The sequence below is a fragment of the Chiloscyllium plagiosum genome, unplaced genomic scaffold, assembly GCF_037043375.1.
Source record: "Chiloscyllium plagiosum isolate Xiang-an unplaced genomic scaffold, Cpla_swu_hap1 HiC_scaffold_7, whole genome shotgun sequence".
Classification (NCBI taxonomy): Eukaryota; Metazoa; Chordata; class Chondrichthyes; order Orectolobiformes; family Hemiscylliidae; genus Chiloscyllium; species Chiloscyllium plagiosum.
Genome location: NW_028270145.1, coordinates 27,648,785 through 27,667,091, shown reverse-complemented (window position 1 = coordinate 27,667,091; position 18,307 = coordinate 27,648,785). Strand labels below are relative to the sequence as shown.

General features: G+C 41.9%; 1 protein-coding gene and 1 pseudogene across 3 annotated transcripts in view; both read right to left on the bottom strand.

Annotated features, from left to right (window-relative positions):
- Positions 1-18,307, bottom strand: part of mdh1b (malate dehydrogenase 1B, NAD (soluble)) — a 42,129-nt gene that overhangs the window by 15,580 nt on the left and 8,242 nt on the right. For all 3 annotated transcript variants that reach the window (XM_043693270.2, XM_087988868.1, XM_043693271.2), the window contains 3 exons: positions 16,912-17,054; positions 13,686-14,185; positions 7,623-7,764 (listed from right to left, as the gene is read on the bottom strand). In XM_043693270.2, the coding sequence (XP_043549205.1) occupies positions 7,623-7,764; positions 13,686-14,185; positions 16,912-17,054 (785 nt within the window). The remainder of the gene's footprint in view (positions 1-7,622; positions 7,765-13,685; positions 14,186-16,911; positions 17,055-18,307) is intronic.
- LOC148149582 (uncharacterized) lies at positions 11,784-13,603 on the bottom strand (annotated as a pseudogene).

Genomic DNA, 18,307 nt, shown 5'->3' with positions numbered 1-18,307 from the left:
TAATTCCCCAACGTGGCCAGTAATAAAGTCTAATGTGAGATACAGGCTCACCATTGATTATACAGGAGTAAATAAGGTCACCCCCAAATTGCACCTCATTGTTGCAGACTCCTCCATCACTTTAAATGCCTTGGTTCCCAAACACAAGATTTTTACTGTTTTGATCATAGCCAACGGTTTCTGGTCTATTCCGTTACACCCTGAGTTCCAGAATAAATTCGCTTTTACAGTAGGGGACAGGCAGTATACGTGGATGCGCCTGCCACAAGGGTTCCACAACACCCCACTATTTTTCACAGGGTGATGAGCGATATTCTGAAGAGAGTAGATTTACCAGAGGGTAGCTCTGCCCTCCAATATGTGGATGATATCCTAATTGCCTCAGAGTCCGAGTCTGGACACCAGGAAGCTTTATGTCTGGTATTACAGGAATTGGCAACCACAGGGTTAAAACTCAGCCCCACAAAGGCAAAACACAAGTCTTATACCTGGGACACCTCATATCCCAGGGACTCAAAGAAATGCCCAACGTCCGCAAGAAGGCAATCCAACAGATGCCATGACCTGCCACTGTATTCAACTACAATCGGAGCTTTATACCCAAGTTCACAAAATTGGCTGAACTGATCCAGAGATTAATTAAAGGAGGCAAGCCCGCCTTGGAACCTGTAACCTGGGGGCCAGAACAGGAGGAGGCATACAGTCAGCTTAAAACCTGACTCATATTGGTCCCTGGGCTAGGGCTGCCAGATCCCAACAAGGATTTTCACATCCACTGTAATAATGAGGGAGGGTTTTACTCCACAGTGGTCACCCAAGACCACAGTAGTAGAACAAGGCCTGCAGGGTACTACTAAACTTCAGAAGGGCCAGTAGTCACCAGGTTACCCAGGTGCATAGCAGCCTTAGACTGTGTTGCTTGGGCCATTAGGGTTAGCGAGCCCATAGTAATCCTACACACTAAACACACCCTATTAGAGATGCTAAATACAGGGAAACTGAGCACCTCCTCCAATATGAGAAGGGCAAAGTGGGAGGCAGTTCTTTTACCCCCGAGTCAATCCGTGGTAATAATTAGGGATATGGGAGAAAACCCAGCTGAGGGAACCGCACAACTGTGGGGATATAGATGGGGATGAGGATGGGGGTGAGTAAAAGATACCTCCCCTAGAAACAGCTGAGGAGAACCTCTTCGTGGACAGGTCACGAAAATATGCAGCAGGGGTGCCCCGAACAGGATGGTCTGTGGTAAATGATAAGTTAGAAACAGATGTCCAGGAGGATTGATGAAAGTCAGGTAGCAGAAATGGTAGCACTCACCAAAGCACTGGAACTAGCAAAAGGAAACACCATGAATATATATGCGGACAGTCAATATGCCTTCGGTGTAGTCCAGGACTACATGGTGGCATGGGGTAGAAGAGGGTTCATCACAGTGGGGGGATCCCTTATCAGATACCAATTAAGAATTCAAGCACTAATGCATGCCAGTGAACAGCCGAAAGAGGTTGCAGTAATAAAAATAAAAGCCCATCAAAAGGAGCCAGCAAAAGAAAGTCCAAGTCGGCTAAAATTCAAAAGGAAACCAGGCAGCAGACCGAGCAGCTCAGAAAGCCCGGGAACAAGAAGCCATTGACGAGGCTGCAATGGCCACTACCAAATTAGCGAAAGACGCTACCCAAATTCAGCAGCTACAGGGGGACACCCCGCAGGAAGTGAGAGAGCAATGGAACTGCAGAGGGCATTCAAAGGGGAGGATGGTGTCTGGAGGAAAGCAGATAAGTTGGTAGCACCAGCGTGTATACAGAACATATTGCTTGAACTACACCATGGGCTCTCCATATACGTACAGAGGCCATGACAGCAAACCTAGAGAGAATGTGCTGGTGGAAGGGAATGGGAAGAGATGTGGCCAAGTACTGCCGCAGATGCATGGTTTGTGCAGAACACAACCCAGGGAGACCCATAAAAGTTAAGATGGGACACCAGCCCAGACCTAGGGGACCCTGAGAACACTTTCAGATGAATTTTACAGGGCCACTATCACCTTCCCGTGGGAAAACGTACTGCCTGGCCATCATAGACCAATTCACCCAATGGGTAGAGGCATTCCTGACCAAAAGCTGCATTGTGACCTCTGTAGCCAGAATATTAGCAGAGGAGGTAATGCCGAGGTGGGGAGTACCCCTCCTGATTGACTCCAACCAAGGGCTGCCTGACCTGCTGCGCTTTTCCAGCAACACATTTTCAACTCTGATCTCCAGCATCTGCAGTCCTCACTTTCTTCTCCCACATTTTACAGGCAAGGTCATGAAGACAGTCTGCCAATTACTCGGCATTAGACAAAAATTCCACATTCCCTATCACCCCCAGAGCTCAGAGATAGTAGAGAGAATGAATAGAACGCTCAAAAATGCTTCAGGTAAGGCTCTGCAAGCCTCAGGCTGAAGTGCTGCCAGCCAGACTAATGAGATTAAGAGCCATCATGAATCAGGCAACCGGGCTAACACCATATGAATTAATGACCGGGCGAGCAATGCAATTGCCAGAGACAATAATAACAGGTGGTACGAAAGTGGGTCCACTAAAAGACAGAATTCGGCGATATGTGATAGAATTCAGTGCCCACTTGCAAGGGATATGGAAATCTGTAATTGATAAACAGGTCAAAAAGGACGAGGCAGGGGAACTCAAAATCATCCCCGAGGTCCCAGCAACAGGAAGCCGCATCCTGGTGCGAGCACTGCCTGACAAACCAGGCTTTGCCCCAAAATGGAATGGGCCATACGACATGGTAATAAGTGAGGACACTTGTGCCTGCCTAGATATTAAAGGAAAAGGCGCATGGAAGCATTGGACCCAACTAAAACCGTTTAAAAACCCATATGACCAAACAGATGTCATTGGCCATTCCCCAGGTGCAGAGAGAAATGGTGGACAAGACAGTCATCCTGGGGGGAGTAGCGAAAACACAACAGAACAAATCACACAGCAGCACAACTGTACCTCCTGACGAAAACAACAACTTCGACTGATGACTGTATTTAACTGCAAAGTGTATATACCTGTAAGCATTTTACTGTTTTTTTAGTGTCATGACTGTCAGGAGCATGTCAGGATTTGAAGACAACCTCTCATTTAAAACCCACCTAAGTGTGCATGGGAACCAAACTGTCTGCTACCCACTGGCGCAATCAGTAGAATCCCTATTTGTGGACCCCTCGCAACCTGTATACAGCAGACACCTTGGGAGCAGGTGTAAGGGACAGATAGGCAAATACAAAGGGGGCTCTTGGGTAGATGTGTGCAGCTGGGCAGGACCACCGTCCCATGGGGCCAGGCCTTCCTAGCCTAGGGAAGGGAAAACCCGGTAATTATCCACTGTCTCACAGGACAGGGATGGGGGTGCATTTATGCGCTGGTTCCCAAAAATGACTCATGCGTTCAGACACAGTGCACTTATCAGCACTGTACAGTCACCAGGGGACAGTTTATCTGCACCTACACTGAGCAGGCATACCTGAATGTGACCGCGGGCAGACAATTCATATGTGGTCAGTGCAATTCATATGTGGTCAGCTCCGTCACATGGACATGCCTGCTCGATACTTAATAGTTTCCTCCCACAGTCCAAAGATGTGCAGGTCAGGTGAATTGGCCATCCTAAATTCCCCATAGTGTTAGGTGCATTAGTCAGAGGGAAATGTGTCTGAGTGAGTTACTCTTCGAGGGTCAGTGTGGACTTGTTGGACTGAAGGGGCTGGTTCCACACTGTAGAGAATCTAATCTAATCAATCATTCTCAGGGAGAGCGATTAATGCCCATTACTACAGCAATGGACTTCCACGCAGACATTGAAACTGACAATGTCTGTGCTGGAACTGACAATGACCATGCTGAAATTAACAAAGGCTGCAATGGTACTGACAATGACTGCATCGAAACCATGAACGATTCTGCAATGTTTACAACGAACAAACTATGTTATAGAGACAATAACCTCATCACTGACCTATTATATCACAAAATGTATAAAAGTATCTTGGGTTGAGAGAAGAATTACAGCTGCCCACTGTGCTGTTGGTGTCTTTCTCTCTCTGGAGCTCCGGTATTTCCTTGTACAATAAACTCTGTTGTTGAACCCTGACTCTGACTCCAAGGCTGGTGATTTTCCCCACAACAGTAGAAAAGCTATGTTCTTCACAATGAAGAATTTTCACTCGAGTACGGATATATGTCTTATCCACATCCTTTTTTTGATAAATCAAAGGGGTTAAACAGCAATAGCTAAGAGCTTCTTTAAACAGGTATAGCCAGATTACTTAATGGAAGAAGACAGCTCAATGCTGAACACAGACCACATTGAAGATAGATGCTAACCCCTCATATATTGACACACCCAGGAAGATTTCACATTCTTTAATAAAACAAGCCACTAAACAATTTGAACAGGTGACTAAAATAAAGACTAATTTCCAAATTACAAACTCAGCTGAGTGATGTTTACATATACTTGTCTTATCCAAACCTAATGAGTCCATTTGAATTTGTGTTGACCTTACAGAGCTCAACAAGGTGGTCATGAGAGATATCCACCTAAACCCATGGCTATTAATAGTTTAGCTAAATAATCCAGAAGCTGAGTTTTCATGAAACTCAAGATGAACAGTAGACTCTGGCAGGTCCCATTGGATGAGAATTCAAAATGATCTACCATATTCATAACTCCATTTTAAGAGATTTTGTTTCAACAGCCTGACATTTGGGAATGTCATACTCCAGAGATTTTTCAATGCTCTATAGCTAATACTTCACAAACTCTTCAAGGAGTTGTATGCCATGTGGATGACATACTGATCCATGGGAAATAGTCTAGTCGGGTGATAAGAAAATGCATGCAGTTCCAAAGCACTTGTACATAGAAGGAAGAACCCTTAACAGAAATTGTAAATTCTCCAAAGAGTCTATTCACATCTTGGGACACATTGTCAACAATGATGGAATAATGACAGACCCACAGAAGACAAAAGCCATTTAGGAGTTTGGCATTCCAAAATCAGTTCTTAACCTCAAAAGAACTTTAGGGATGGTAAATCTTTTGCCTCACTTAGCAATTACTACAGAACCTTTGAGACAATGCTTAAAGACAACATAAGAATGATGTTGAAACCCCCATCAAAAAAATGTGTCTCAGTGGATCAAAGACAGATTGATGTCTGTGCATGTCCTAGCCATTACAATTTACTTATTCCAAGCATCATAGCAGCTGATGCTTCAGCTACAGTCTTAGGAGCAGTATCCTTTAAGCAGCAACCAGCTGAGTTCATAAACCAGTTTATTAAGCATTGTGTTTGATGAAAAATGCTGACTTTGGCTATGCTTGCTAAATTACAGAACCACTTCATTCCAGTGTTGTTCAGTAGCATCAGAGTTGCTGATGAGCAGAAAACTGAAGTCTCAGCTCCCTACTCTACCAAAGAATTTGATGTCAAATATACCTCCACGGAACTATCAAGATGTATTTAAGAAGAGGCAGTCCTATTACGTGCAGCAATTTCAATGAGAGACAGTTGACACTTTTTGGGCTAGGGTTGTGGATAAAGGCCTTTTTTTATTCATTCACAGGATATGCCATTCTTATTGCCTATTACTTATTATTCATCACAATTATCCCATTTATTACCCATCCTTAATTGCCCCAGAGGGCAGTCTGGAGTCATATGTATGCCAGACAAGGTAAGGATGGCAGTTTCCTTCCTAAAAGGACATTAGAGAACCAGATGGGCTTTTCTAACAATCAACAATTGATTATTGGTTTTTATTAGACTCGGAAATTCCAGATTTTTTTTAACTTTGCCACGGTGGAATTCAAACCTGGGTTTCCAGATCATTATCTGGGTCTCTGGATCAACAGTGCAGCAATAATACCACTAAGCCTTCACCTCCCCCAGTTGAGGTCATCCAAGGAGTAACAGACCAGCAGAGATCATATATTGCTTGTAGAGTCATAGAGTCATGCAGCACAGAAGCAGTCCCTTCAGTCCAACTCGTTCATGTCAACCAGGTATCTGAAACTAAACTTGTCTTTCTTGCCTGCGTGTCGCCCATATCCCTCTATATCTTTCCTATTCATGTACTTATCCAAATATTAAATGTTGTAACTGCACCTGCATCTACCACTTCCTCTGGCAGTTCATTCCACATATGAACCACCCTCTGTGTGAAAACGTTGCCCCTCAGGTCCCGTTTAAATTTTTTTCCTCTCAGCTTAAAAATATGCCCCTAGTTTTGAACTCCCCCACCCTTTGCTATTCACCTTTTCTACGCCCTTCATGATTTTATAGACCTCTATAAGGTCACCCCTCAACCTCCTACACTCCAGTAAAAAAAATGTCCCAGCCTATCCTTACAACTCAAAGCCTCCAGTCCTGGCAACATCCTGAAATCTCGCATGAAAGAAGCATAGGAACCCTATTCCTTTGTAGACCTATCATCCAATACTGATTGATTTGTACAAATGCAATGAAGTGAATGCAACAGACCTACAGCCTGCTCACTGTCAGTAAAAGAATCAAAGTTAACAGTCTTCAACCCTAAGCTCTACAGAGACTAAAGAGAACAATTCCAGGAGAACAATGAAAATTCCAGATCCCCTGAATTTATGAAGTCAGACACTTGGTGTGAGATGGGGTAGTGGCGAGTCTAATGGAAAGAAATCTTGGTGGGAGATGTTGGAAAGGATGTAAAGATTGAAAGAGTTAATATTGAGGAAAGATATAGAGGGATATGGGCAACACGCAGGCAAGAAAGACAAGTTTAGTTTGGGATACCTGGTTGACGTGGACGAGTTGGACCATCATTTATAATGAGGTCATCTGGCAGAGCAGCTTAGGATCTTTAAGGAATAAGAACTAACAGGTCCTCAAATTATCTGTAACAACGTCTACCATATCAACATGTAACTAGTTCCTAACATGAAATAAACTTCATCTTGTTCAACACAAAAGCCCTTTCTAGTTAGATCAGTACATGATTTTCCTCTATCACATTTGACCAGACAGGCCCAATAGATCCCCACACTTAAAGAGGATGATGGCAACACACCAACATGGTGCATGCAAACATGGCTTAGCTGCAAAAACAACAGGGTAGAGGACAGGAATAATTAAATGAGTAAAGGGATGATGTACAAGGTACAAGGAGATGAATTTGGGACTTGTAAAGAACAAAACATGGGTTCGTTCAAATTGCAAATGAGGAAAAAAAGAGGGAATATGGAAAATTATTTGGAACAGAAGGCTTCTTTGAATTGATAATAATTTGGTCAATTCCTAGATTAACCTGCTGGCTCTGTTACAAAGTGCATCCCCACCACAGACAATACCTTCTCCAATTCAATGGCTCTCAGAAATATCCTTCATTATAAGTACATATCTGCCAAGGAATGGTGACTATCGTTGATATGATTACATTATTATTTTCAGAAACATTTTGTTTTGAATTACATAATCCTAACAATACAAAACTGAGCAACAAAAATACTGTAACAGCCAGAGCAGCAGAAAAGGCTTAACTGCAGCATGATGCTCAGACTAGCTCTCCACTAAAAGCCTTCCCCGTACTTATTACGCAGCATCTCCAACACAGGACGTGAGAACTCAGGTGGACCCCAGATGGCACTTTCATATTGATGAACCCGTGCTTTATGCAGATCAATATACGTACTTCTGCCAATATTTCCCCACACAATCACATCTTTCACATCTGCAGAGAGAATGAAGAAAAGGCACATCACTTACATAAACATGAACAAGCCATTTGCCGATAAGTACACTTGAAAACAATTTTACTAATACAATGTTGAAATTCAAAATCAACCTAAAGAACAGTCTCACCTTTGTGCAGATTTGAAATGCATAAAAGACAAGTAACTCACTTACATTTTATTTCCACTCAGCCTATATTAACTCAAACATTGCAGAAACTACAGTTCATCAGTATCTCTGTTTTAATGAGTCGCTATCATGTGTAGCCCTATGGGGCATTACTAATGAGCAACATTTGAGGCTCCTTGTCACCAGGAAGCATTCCCTGATCTCAGCAAATGGGTCAAAATATTAAACTTGCAATGTTGCTGTGAGAGTTACAGGGTTTTCTGTGCTTTGGTGGGTGTGAATCTCTATCTAAAAGTTCTATAGTGAGCAGGTGGCATCAGTTTTGATTCATTTTCCCCCAGAGCAGGGGCACCTGGAAAAGATGATGCAGATCTGTCCACAACAGACTGGGAGAATGGGGGCATGCTAAAGGAACAGGCAGGCATACTGCATACTTCAACTGGTTTGCTCCTGTTAGTGAATGGGTTGGGGCAAATCAGTCCTTGTAAGATAAATTAATGCTCTTGCCAATTTGCATATATTTGAACTATGGTTGGTCACAACTAGATATTTTCTAATCAGGCTGGTCAGAGATGTTATTTCACCTAAAACATAGACAGGATTTTAACCTGGGTCTCCTATTCTATGATTCCTGGCTCAGGGGTAGGGATACACTGTGCCACAAGAGTTGGGCTAATAACAACTGGAGTCATTGTCAACCGTGATTCAGTTGACTGCATATAAGACACATGAGCACCAATTCCAGTCAGACACTTGCCACAATTGGAGTACTCATGTCAAAGGATTTTCTTTTGGGAGCAACGTTAAATCACAGCCTTGACTACCTTCTCAGATGGACATAAAAGAATCCTAAGCACTCTTTACAGAAGAGATGGGGATTTCTCCTCACTAGCCTGACTAATATTTATCCCAAATGGGATTTATCTCATTGCTGTTGAGAGAGCCTGCAGTGTGTAAGTTAACTACTATGGCTTCTACATTATAACTGTTTAATAATTTACTATACTTTATTGGTTCTTCATCAAATGATTTTGGATGCCATGAAAGGTGCTATATAACAGCACTTCTTTCATCCAATTTAAGACTTAATCACCACAGAGACAAAAGCACTGGCAGCCATTTCCAAAGATCAGACCCATGAAAATCCAACATGAAAAATCTTAAGTAAGAAGTAAATTAGAAACAGAACTGATATGCGCTCATGGGCCACAGATGACTCATGGGCTGAAGTGTGAATATTCCTGTTCTAGTAGATCCATTATTCTGTGCTGATGCATTACAGCCAAAAATGGCACTTCTCCCAACAGCCACTGCTGCAAGCAAAACAAACCCCAAATTTAATAAAACTATCATATACAATCAGAATCCAAATAAAAAGATCAGGGATGAGCTTAGACTGTTATCTAATCTGGTGGTTATAAATATCTTGAACTTACTTCTCACGTCATCCAAACTCTTTATTAAATTGATTCCTCCCAACTCACTCTAAGGTTACATCATTTTATGTATAAACCATATGAATCCTCTGATTGGTTTCCTAAATGTGGCTCACTGTCAAATCTCATTGCTCTATACATTATCAGAACCCCTTAATTAGATTTCAGCCTGTTACTAATTCCAAGATGTCAGTTATTAGATACATAAGTCATTTAAATTGCTTGATTGATTCCAGTCTGTAACTCCCTCTCAGATATCTATTACTCTGTACATAAACCATCAAAACTCTTAATCAGATTCCAATTTATAACATTTTCCTAGACAGGCAACTGGCACTTATTCAATCATAAACAGTGAACTGGTTAAAATATTACTTATAATTTGTATTGTTTTGAGTTACATATGCACTGGTTCCTACTGTTCCAGCTGTAATTTGTTTAGATTAGATTACTTACATTAGATTAGATTACTTACAGTGTGGAAACAGGCCCTTCGGCCCAACAAGTCCACACCGCCCCGCCGAAGCGCAACCCACCCATACCCCTACATTTACCCCTTACCTAACACTACGGGCAATTTAGCATGGCCAATTCACCTGACCTGCACATCTTTGGACTGTGGGAGGAAACCGGAGCACCCGGAGGAAACCCATGCAGACACGGGGAGAACGTGCAAACTCCACACAGTCAGTCGCTTGAGGCAGGAATTGAACCCGGGTCTCTGGCGCTGTGAGGCAGCAGTGCTAACCACTGTGCCACCGTGCCGCCCACTACATACACTCTTGATCAGAAGTAAACAATGCAATGGTCTGAATCTTAATTACCCTCTGCATCCTGTTTGAGCATCATTGCAAAATATAATGGCACATTCTTTCTGCCCTAACCCCAATACATCTTTTGTCAAAAATTAACTTTAAAGATGTGGCAGTCAGATCAAAGCATGCTTGAGCATTCAATTAGTGTCATTTGCACCATTAAAATCAGGAAGTCAGAAGTAAGAGTGATGTTGGATACAGATTGCTTACACAGAGAACTATGGAACTATGCACAATAACAGTTAAATATATCATATAGGGGATAATACAAGGCATGAAGTATGTGAGAGTATGCATTTTGGAGAACTTGTACTGTTCTGAACAAGGGTTACTAGACCCAAAACGTTAACTCTGCTCTCTCTCCACACATGCTGCCAGATTTGATAAGTCTTTCCTGCATTTTCTGATTGTGTTTCTGATTTTCAGCATTTGCAGTCCCTTTTGTTTTGGTTACAGAACTTGGTGGGTGATACTTTGAGGATAGTGAAGAACTTTGATTGTATTTTATACAGGGTAATAAAAGACGAAGCAAAGACTACTTAGAGAATTTGACTGCCACATCCCCCATACCTCCACGACAACAGGATGTTTCAAACAGTCATTCCCCACCACCAATATACCCCTCTGGATTGTTGAGCAACATCTCCTCTGACTCTGCTCATTTCCTTCATTAAAAGATGTTGTTACGAGAATCCTATTGCCCTTAGCCATGCATGTCTTTTTCTGGCATACCTGCAGCTTTTTTTTTCCCCCCATAACAAATTTTCCAGTGCATTGCATGTAATTGTGATGCAGCAGTGAATGTTGTTATGGCAGATGGGTTATGATGCTCTAGAAAGAGTAAAAACAGCTCTGGAGATTTTTTTAAGGCAACATAAAAAGTTGTCAGTCTGTCCTAAGGGATGCATAAATTATGGGGTTAAAAATCACACAACACCAGGTTATAGTCCAACGTGTTTAGTTAGAAGCACTGGCTTTCAGAGCACTGCTCCTTCATCAGGTGGTTGTGGAGGACACAATTGTAAGACACAGAATTTATAACAAAAGTTTACAGTGTGATGTAACTGAAATTATACATTGAAAAATACCTTGATTGTTTGTTAAGTCTCTCATCTGTTAGAATGACCATGTTAGTTTCACTTCTTTCATATGTAAATCACAAAACTTTTTTAAAAGTTACATTCTCAGATTAACTTTAACAATTGGTGTCAGCCCAGATAATGTGTTGAAGGTGTTCGCCCCCTGTGTGCTGTTGTCTGTGTCATAATGTTTAGACTGATTCTAATCTAAAAAATGAGTTAACAGAGTGTTATATGGATTCATGCAGTTTTTGAGCAAAGTATATTGTAACTCTGCGAGTAGAAATTCACCCCACAAATATATATGTGTATGTGTGCATGTGGGTTTGGTTGGTGTGTGTGTGTGTATGAGTGCGCATGCGGGCTGGGGTGTTGTGGGTGTCTGAGAGAGACGGTGTCTATGTGTGTGTCTGTGAGTGCAAAGGGGTCTAAATCTGTGAGAGGGTGCATTTGCGAGTGTGGGAGTGTGTGTGAGTGTCTGTGTGCACGTCTGTGTACAGGAATGTGTGTGTGTATGTGTGTAGGAGTGTCTGTGTGTGTGTGTATAATGCAATGGGGTCACCTGTAATGTGACATGAACCCAAGGTCCCAGTTGAGGCCCTCCCTATGTGTACGGAACTTAGCTATCAACCTCTGCTCGGCCACTTTTCGCTGCTGCCTGTCCCGAAGTCTGCCTTGGAGGTTGGTCACCTGAAGGTCCGAGGTTGAAAGTCCTGGACCGCTGAAGTGTTCTCCAACTGGGAGGGAACACTCCTGTCTATTGATTGTTGTACGGTGCCCGTTCATCCGTTGCCATAGCCTCTGCTTGGTTTCACCAATGTACCATGCCTCAGGGCATTCTTGCCTGCAGCGTATGAGATAGACAACGTTGGCTGAGTCGCATGAGTACTTGCCATGTACATGGTGGGAGGTGTCCCCACGTGTAATGGTGGTATCCGCGTCCACACTGTGACATGTCTTACAGTGCCTACCATGACAGGGATGTATGGAGTTGTCCTGAGAGCCAGGCAGTTTGCTACGAACAATGACCTGTTTGAGGTTTGGCGGTTGTTTAAAGGCGAGCAGTGGAGGTGTGGGGAAGGTCTTGGTGAGGTGCTCATCCTCATTGATAATGTGTTGCAGGCTGCGAAGAACATGGCATAGTTTTTCAGCTCCTGAGAAGTACTGGACAACAAAAGATTGCCGCACGTGTCTGCCTCCTGAGGAGATCATTACGGTTCCTTGCTGTGGCACATCGGAACTGGCAAACAACTTCAACACATTATCTGAGCTGACACCAATTGTTACAGTTAACCTGAGAATGTAACTTTTAAAAACATTTTGTGATTTACATATGAAAGAAGTTAAACATGGTAATTCTAACAGATGAGAGACTTAACAAACAATCAAGGTATTTTTCAATGTATAATTTCAGTTACATCACACTGTAAGCTTTTGTTATAAATTCTGTGTCTTACAATTGTATCCTCCACATCCACCTGATGAAGGAGCAGTGCTCTGAAAGCTTGTGCTTCCAATTAAACATGTCCTGTTGGACAATGGCCTGGCATTGTGTGATTTTTAACTTTGTACACCCCAGTCCAACACCAGTATCTCCAAATCATAAATTATGGAGATCGAGAGTAATACATGTTTTATATACAGGATAATAGGGTTTTCCAGCACCACTCTAATCTAGAGCTGAAAATGTGTTCCTGAAGAAGGGCTCATGCCTGAAACGTCGATTCTCCTGTTCCTTGGATGCCGCCTGACCTGCTGCGCTTTTCCAGCAACACATTTTCAGCTCTGATCTCCAGCATCTGCAGTCCTCACTTTTTCCACTCTATCTAGACTCTGGTTTCCAGAATCTGCAGTCCTCATTTTTACACATCTGTAATGGCTACCAAGCCATGGTGGGGAAAGGGTTTGGCAGCAAATGATGGGGCAGATTGCTTTCAGTGAACCATGTCTGATGCTGGCAGACAATGAGAACATGTAAATGAAATGCAACCACCTATTGCATTAATTGAAAGACTTCAACTGGCAGCAAGGCAATGAGGGTATCCTTGGGTCTCATGGTCTTGATTTACTGCGGTAGAATCAAAACCCCAACCGATGCACTCCTGCCTCTAGATTTGTTTTGGGAGGACATTAAATTCCACCCATAATGGGGATTTACTAGCACTTTGATGGACAGTCTGTTATATTGTAAACAATCATATATACAACAGTAATGCTCCAAAATCTGTTACACAGAGGTAGAATATTTGAAAAATGTGACTGATGCCCTAATTGTTCACATGTGCAGAAGTCATGGATGAGCTATTTCAATTCCATAAGTTAATACAGTGGGACTCCAACTCTTTATTTGACTAATTGAGGAATATGTTGCCAGCCATGGTTAAAACTCTATGGAGCTATGCATCTGTAAGAGGAGGCAGAGAGATTTAAAAGAGATGACAAAGTCTAAAATATACTCACCAAGTGGACTCACATTCAACTTCCTGGCTAGCAGTGCTTTAACTTCTCCTTCCAACTGAGTTGACACTGCTACAAAGTTACAGTGATCAATAGCGTACGCACTATCCATAAGGAGGTATGTTTTCAAATTCAAGATATAATTACCAGCCACAATCACACGGACATTGGGTTTTGCAAAGGTGTCAATCTTAATTGCAATTTCTTGGTAGACACCGCCCATTTCTCTGTAACAGTCTTCAATTGATTGACCCTTCTCTGGCATAAGATCGTCAAGAAGAATGATGACCTCGGCATCCATGAAAGCCTTTCTCAGGCTATTTTGCACCGTTACTTTGTGAACTAGAGGCCAGGCCATGTCTTCAATCTCCATTTGTAAGCCTTGTAAAATGGTCAGAGACCCATCAATGTGCAGCAGATGTATGCTGACCTCTTTGCTGTGACCAAACACCTCTCCATTTAGCAAGGTAGGGATCAGATTAGTACACGCTGGACACAATGCTCTAAAATATAAAGCAAATCATGTAAGTGAACTAGTAAATGATCTTTCATTGTCCACTGATTATTTCCATCAGTGATTTTATAGATCTTAAAATAGAAGAGCTGCATGATTACATTTACAAGTAAGTACTATGGATGGAAGGAGCTCTTGGAGAGCAGAGAATAGCATTCTTGTCTCCAAGACTTTTTCCTCATTCCTGAAAAAGGGCTTATGCCCGAAACGTCGATTCTCCTGTTCCTTGGATGCTGCCTGACCTGCTGCACTTTTCCAGCAACATATTTTCAGCTTTGTCTCTAAGATGGTTCAGGTTCAAGTCCCACTTCAGGATTTGATGGTCAAGGAAGGTATTTTCACAACTTTGCCCAACGTGTACAATACCAGCAAATCCTTTCAATACACCAAACACTTATGTCGGCAGTAACTGTACAAGGCTTGATACACGTTAGTGGTCCAGTGGGCACAGGAGAGACTAAGGACTATGAAAGGACTCAACTGTGTAAAATCTATGCAATGAGTAGTCTATGCCCAACACTTTCCATAGCCATGTGTCACATATTATTTAAACAAAGTATTGAGAACTATTGCTACTTTTGCTGGAAAAGTACTTGTTCTGCATGTAATAAACTGACTGAAGCTTCTGGAAACCAGGTTTTGTGGTCAGCTTCTTTAGCAATGGCTAAGTCTCCTTTATTTGTGTGGTATTGAGCTGCCTATATTATGTAGGGTAGAGTTTTGACCCCTAGATTAACTAATCTCTGTAGGAAGCAACCGAAGGAACAATGCAAATGCCTTCAATGTTCCCAGACTGGGAAGGAGAGCTTGGTGAAAGGTTTGGGGATTAGGTGAGGGGAGTTCAGCCAGGGTCATTGCTCTTGATCACTTGACAATAACTTCTTCAAACATAGGAAGCCATTCTTCTTCGACAGCCTGTTCCACAATTTAATTACACAATGACTGAAACCTGAATCCCATTTAGCTGTCTCGGTTGCTTAACCCTTACCTATCAAAATCTATCATTCTCAGCTTTGAAATTTTCAACTGACGTCCAGCTTTTTTGGGGGGGAAAGAGTTTCAAATTTCACTATATGAAGAAATGATACTTGGCACAATCCCTGCATGGGCGAGCTCTAATTTTAAGGTTTGTTTACATGCAAATCAGGAACAGGAATAAGCCATTCAGCCCCTCAAGCTTGCTCTGCCATTCAATAAGACCATGGCTGATCTAATTATAACCTCAAATCTACATTTCACCCAATCCCTGATAACCTTTTTAAACCCCTTACGTATTAAGAATTTATCTATCTCTGTCTTTAAAACTCTTCTTCCACATCATTTCAGGGTGAGAGTTCCAAAACTCACGATGTTCTAAGAGAAAATAATTTTACCTAATCCTTGTTACAAATGGGTGACTGCTAATTTTTAAACAGTGACCCATAGATTCTCCCATAAGGGGAAAGATCCTTTCCACATCTACCTTGCCAAGACCCTTCAGGAGTTTATAAGTTTCAATCAAGTCATCTCTCACTGTTCTAACTTCAAGTGGATACAAGCCTAACCTGTCTAAATTTTCCTCATAAAACAACCTGCCCATTCCAGGTATTAGTCCACTAAACCTTCCCTGAACTGCCCTCAGCATATTTACATTCTTCTTGAAATAAGTTGACCAATGCTGAACTCAGATGCGGTCTCACCAATGCTTGGTACAACTGAAGAATAATCCCCCTACTTGATTCCCCCTCATGATAAATAATAACATTGTACTTGCTGGTCCAATTTGCCAAAACATTTTATGGACTCTTGTTCTGGATTATCCTGCCCGATGAAATAACTTTGTCTGCTTGTCCTAGCAAGTCCTTGACTTTAATCAGCCATTTTCTTCTATACCTGAGCGAACATAAGGTTAGGCGCACCCACACTAACTATGTGGTCAGACACATGACAATAGGCTCTTGGGCAACACATTGGATAGGCGAACAAGCAGTCATCCATGAATCATCTGCTATGTAAGAAGCTAGAAGAGATAGCAGCTATGGGAGTATTTTGATGGATTTTAAAATCTAATCTTGAAAACAAGATACAAGCCCAAACATAGCATCACAATATCAACATCATTCCAATCCTATCACCAAATGGTCATTCTAAAATGGACCCCCCTTTTGTAATATAGGTTTTGCAGTTCCAGACAGTGAAGTTTCTCATAAACAACAATGACCTACAAACTCCAGAATATCATTAATGCTGCTTTAAATCTAGTGGCCAGAAGATTACTGAAGGATTACATTAGGAATTGGAGAAAGTAATACAGGAGCAAAGTTTGAAAGTTCAGATTAAAATAAAAAATTATCAGTGTCTTTCCCAACTGACCACTTTCTGTTTACATTCAGTGCCTATATTATTCTTTAGCATTTGCAAAACATCACAAGTGTGAGGAAAATACTGCTGCAATGAGTCTACCATGCATTTGCTAATTTTCTTCTGACAAATTAAGAATTTGTTTAATAAACAGGGCTTGAAATTGGCTGAGACGTATCAGTTCTTGAATAAATAATATTGATACAAATTATGGTGATTAGAAGTTTGGGCTCACTCAAAAACTAAAGTGCACATAGAGAAGCCAACACTCGTAAACATAAAAAGTGTTCAATGATCAATTAGGAGAGAGATGTGTTGAAGAAGATTACAGAAATAGATTACTAGTGATGACCAAGAGAGAAAATAAATACATACCCGCTAATCCAGATTGCCATTGCTTTTTTCTGAATCCTGTGAATTGCTTCTTCTTCCTGCTCTTTTTCATTAGTCTTCATGTTCTCCTTTGCAATCTTGAGCATGAGTGTAGTCATCATATCAGAAGTAAAGCCATAATAACCCTAAAGTTAAAACAAGCACACAAGTAAAACAATTGCCTTACACAAGTTTCTCTGTAGGAATAATATGTTTGCCTATTTTTCACCCTGCTTGTCAAATCACAAAATGTATTTCTTACTGATAGTTTTGTCCTGCAAACTGAATTCCTGGGGTCTAATGCCATTACTGCTTCAGAATAAAATGCATCCAGCTTGTCTCAATGGGGTATAGTTCAAATTCCATTCCAAATCTTTCATGACAAAATCTCAGCTAACACACACATTGCAGTAGTGAGGGAAAAGTGCATTGACAAGAGATGCCACACTTTGGATAAAATTTTAAACCGAGCCCCCATTTTCCTCTCAAATCAAAGGACCTTGAGACACGCATGAGAATGACTCAGCGCTTTGACCAATCTTTGTCCCTCAATCAACATTACTAAAAGGTTTACCTGCACTTCACTGAATCTAGTCTACTGCATTTGCTGCTCACAATGAGGTGTCCTGTACACTGGGCAGATGACACTCAGACTGAGTGACCACTTTGCGGAAAATCTAAGTTCCATCCGTAAAAAATGACCCCAAGTTTCCAACTGCCTGCCACTTCAACAAACCACCATGGTCCCATGCCAATATTTCTGTCTCAGGCCTGCTGCAATGTTCAAGCAAGCCTCAGAGAAAGCTGGAAGAGTATCACCTCATCTTCCTATTGGGAAGCAGCCTTCAATATCGAGTTCAATAATTTTAGAATCTGAACATCTCCTTCCATATCTTTTACCCACCCGATACTCCAGGCTCTGTCATGGCAGAGGTTGCTTTCAGTACAGCCAACCCATTTTCGTAGTTCCCATTATCATCTGTCTAGCGTTTCTTCCTTCCTGGCTTACTATCAACCATCTCTTTGACTGCCCATTTTTTCTCTCTCTCTGGACTCTGTCTCCAACTATTCTCTAATCCCTTTGGACTGTCTCAACTCTCCTCCTCCCCCCAACATAAACATGTCTATCCTAAATGCTATCAGTTCTGAAGGTGGCTCACTGGACTCAAAACGCTAACTATGTTTTCTCTCCTCTGATGCTGCCACCTGCTGAACTTCTCCAGAAAGTTTTGTTTTTGTCACTAAAAGTTTATCTGGTCATTATCACATCACCACAGCATGTCATGGTGGCTTAGAGGTTAGCATTGCTATCTCACAGCACCAGGGACTGGGTTCAATCCTGCCCTTGGGCAACTGTCTGAGTGGAGTTTGCACATTCTGCCTGTTTCCTTCCCTAGTG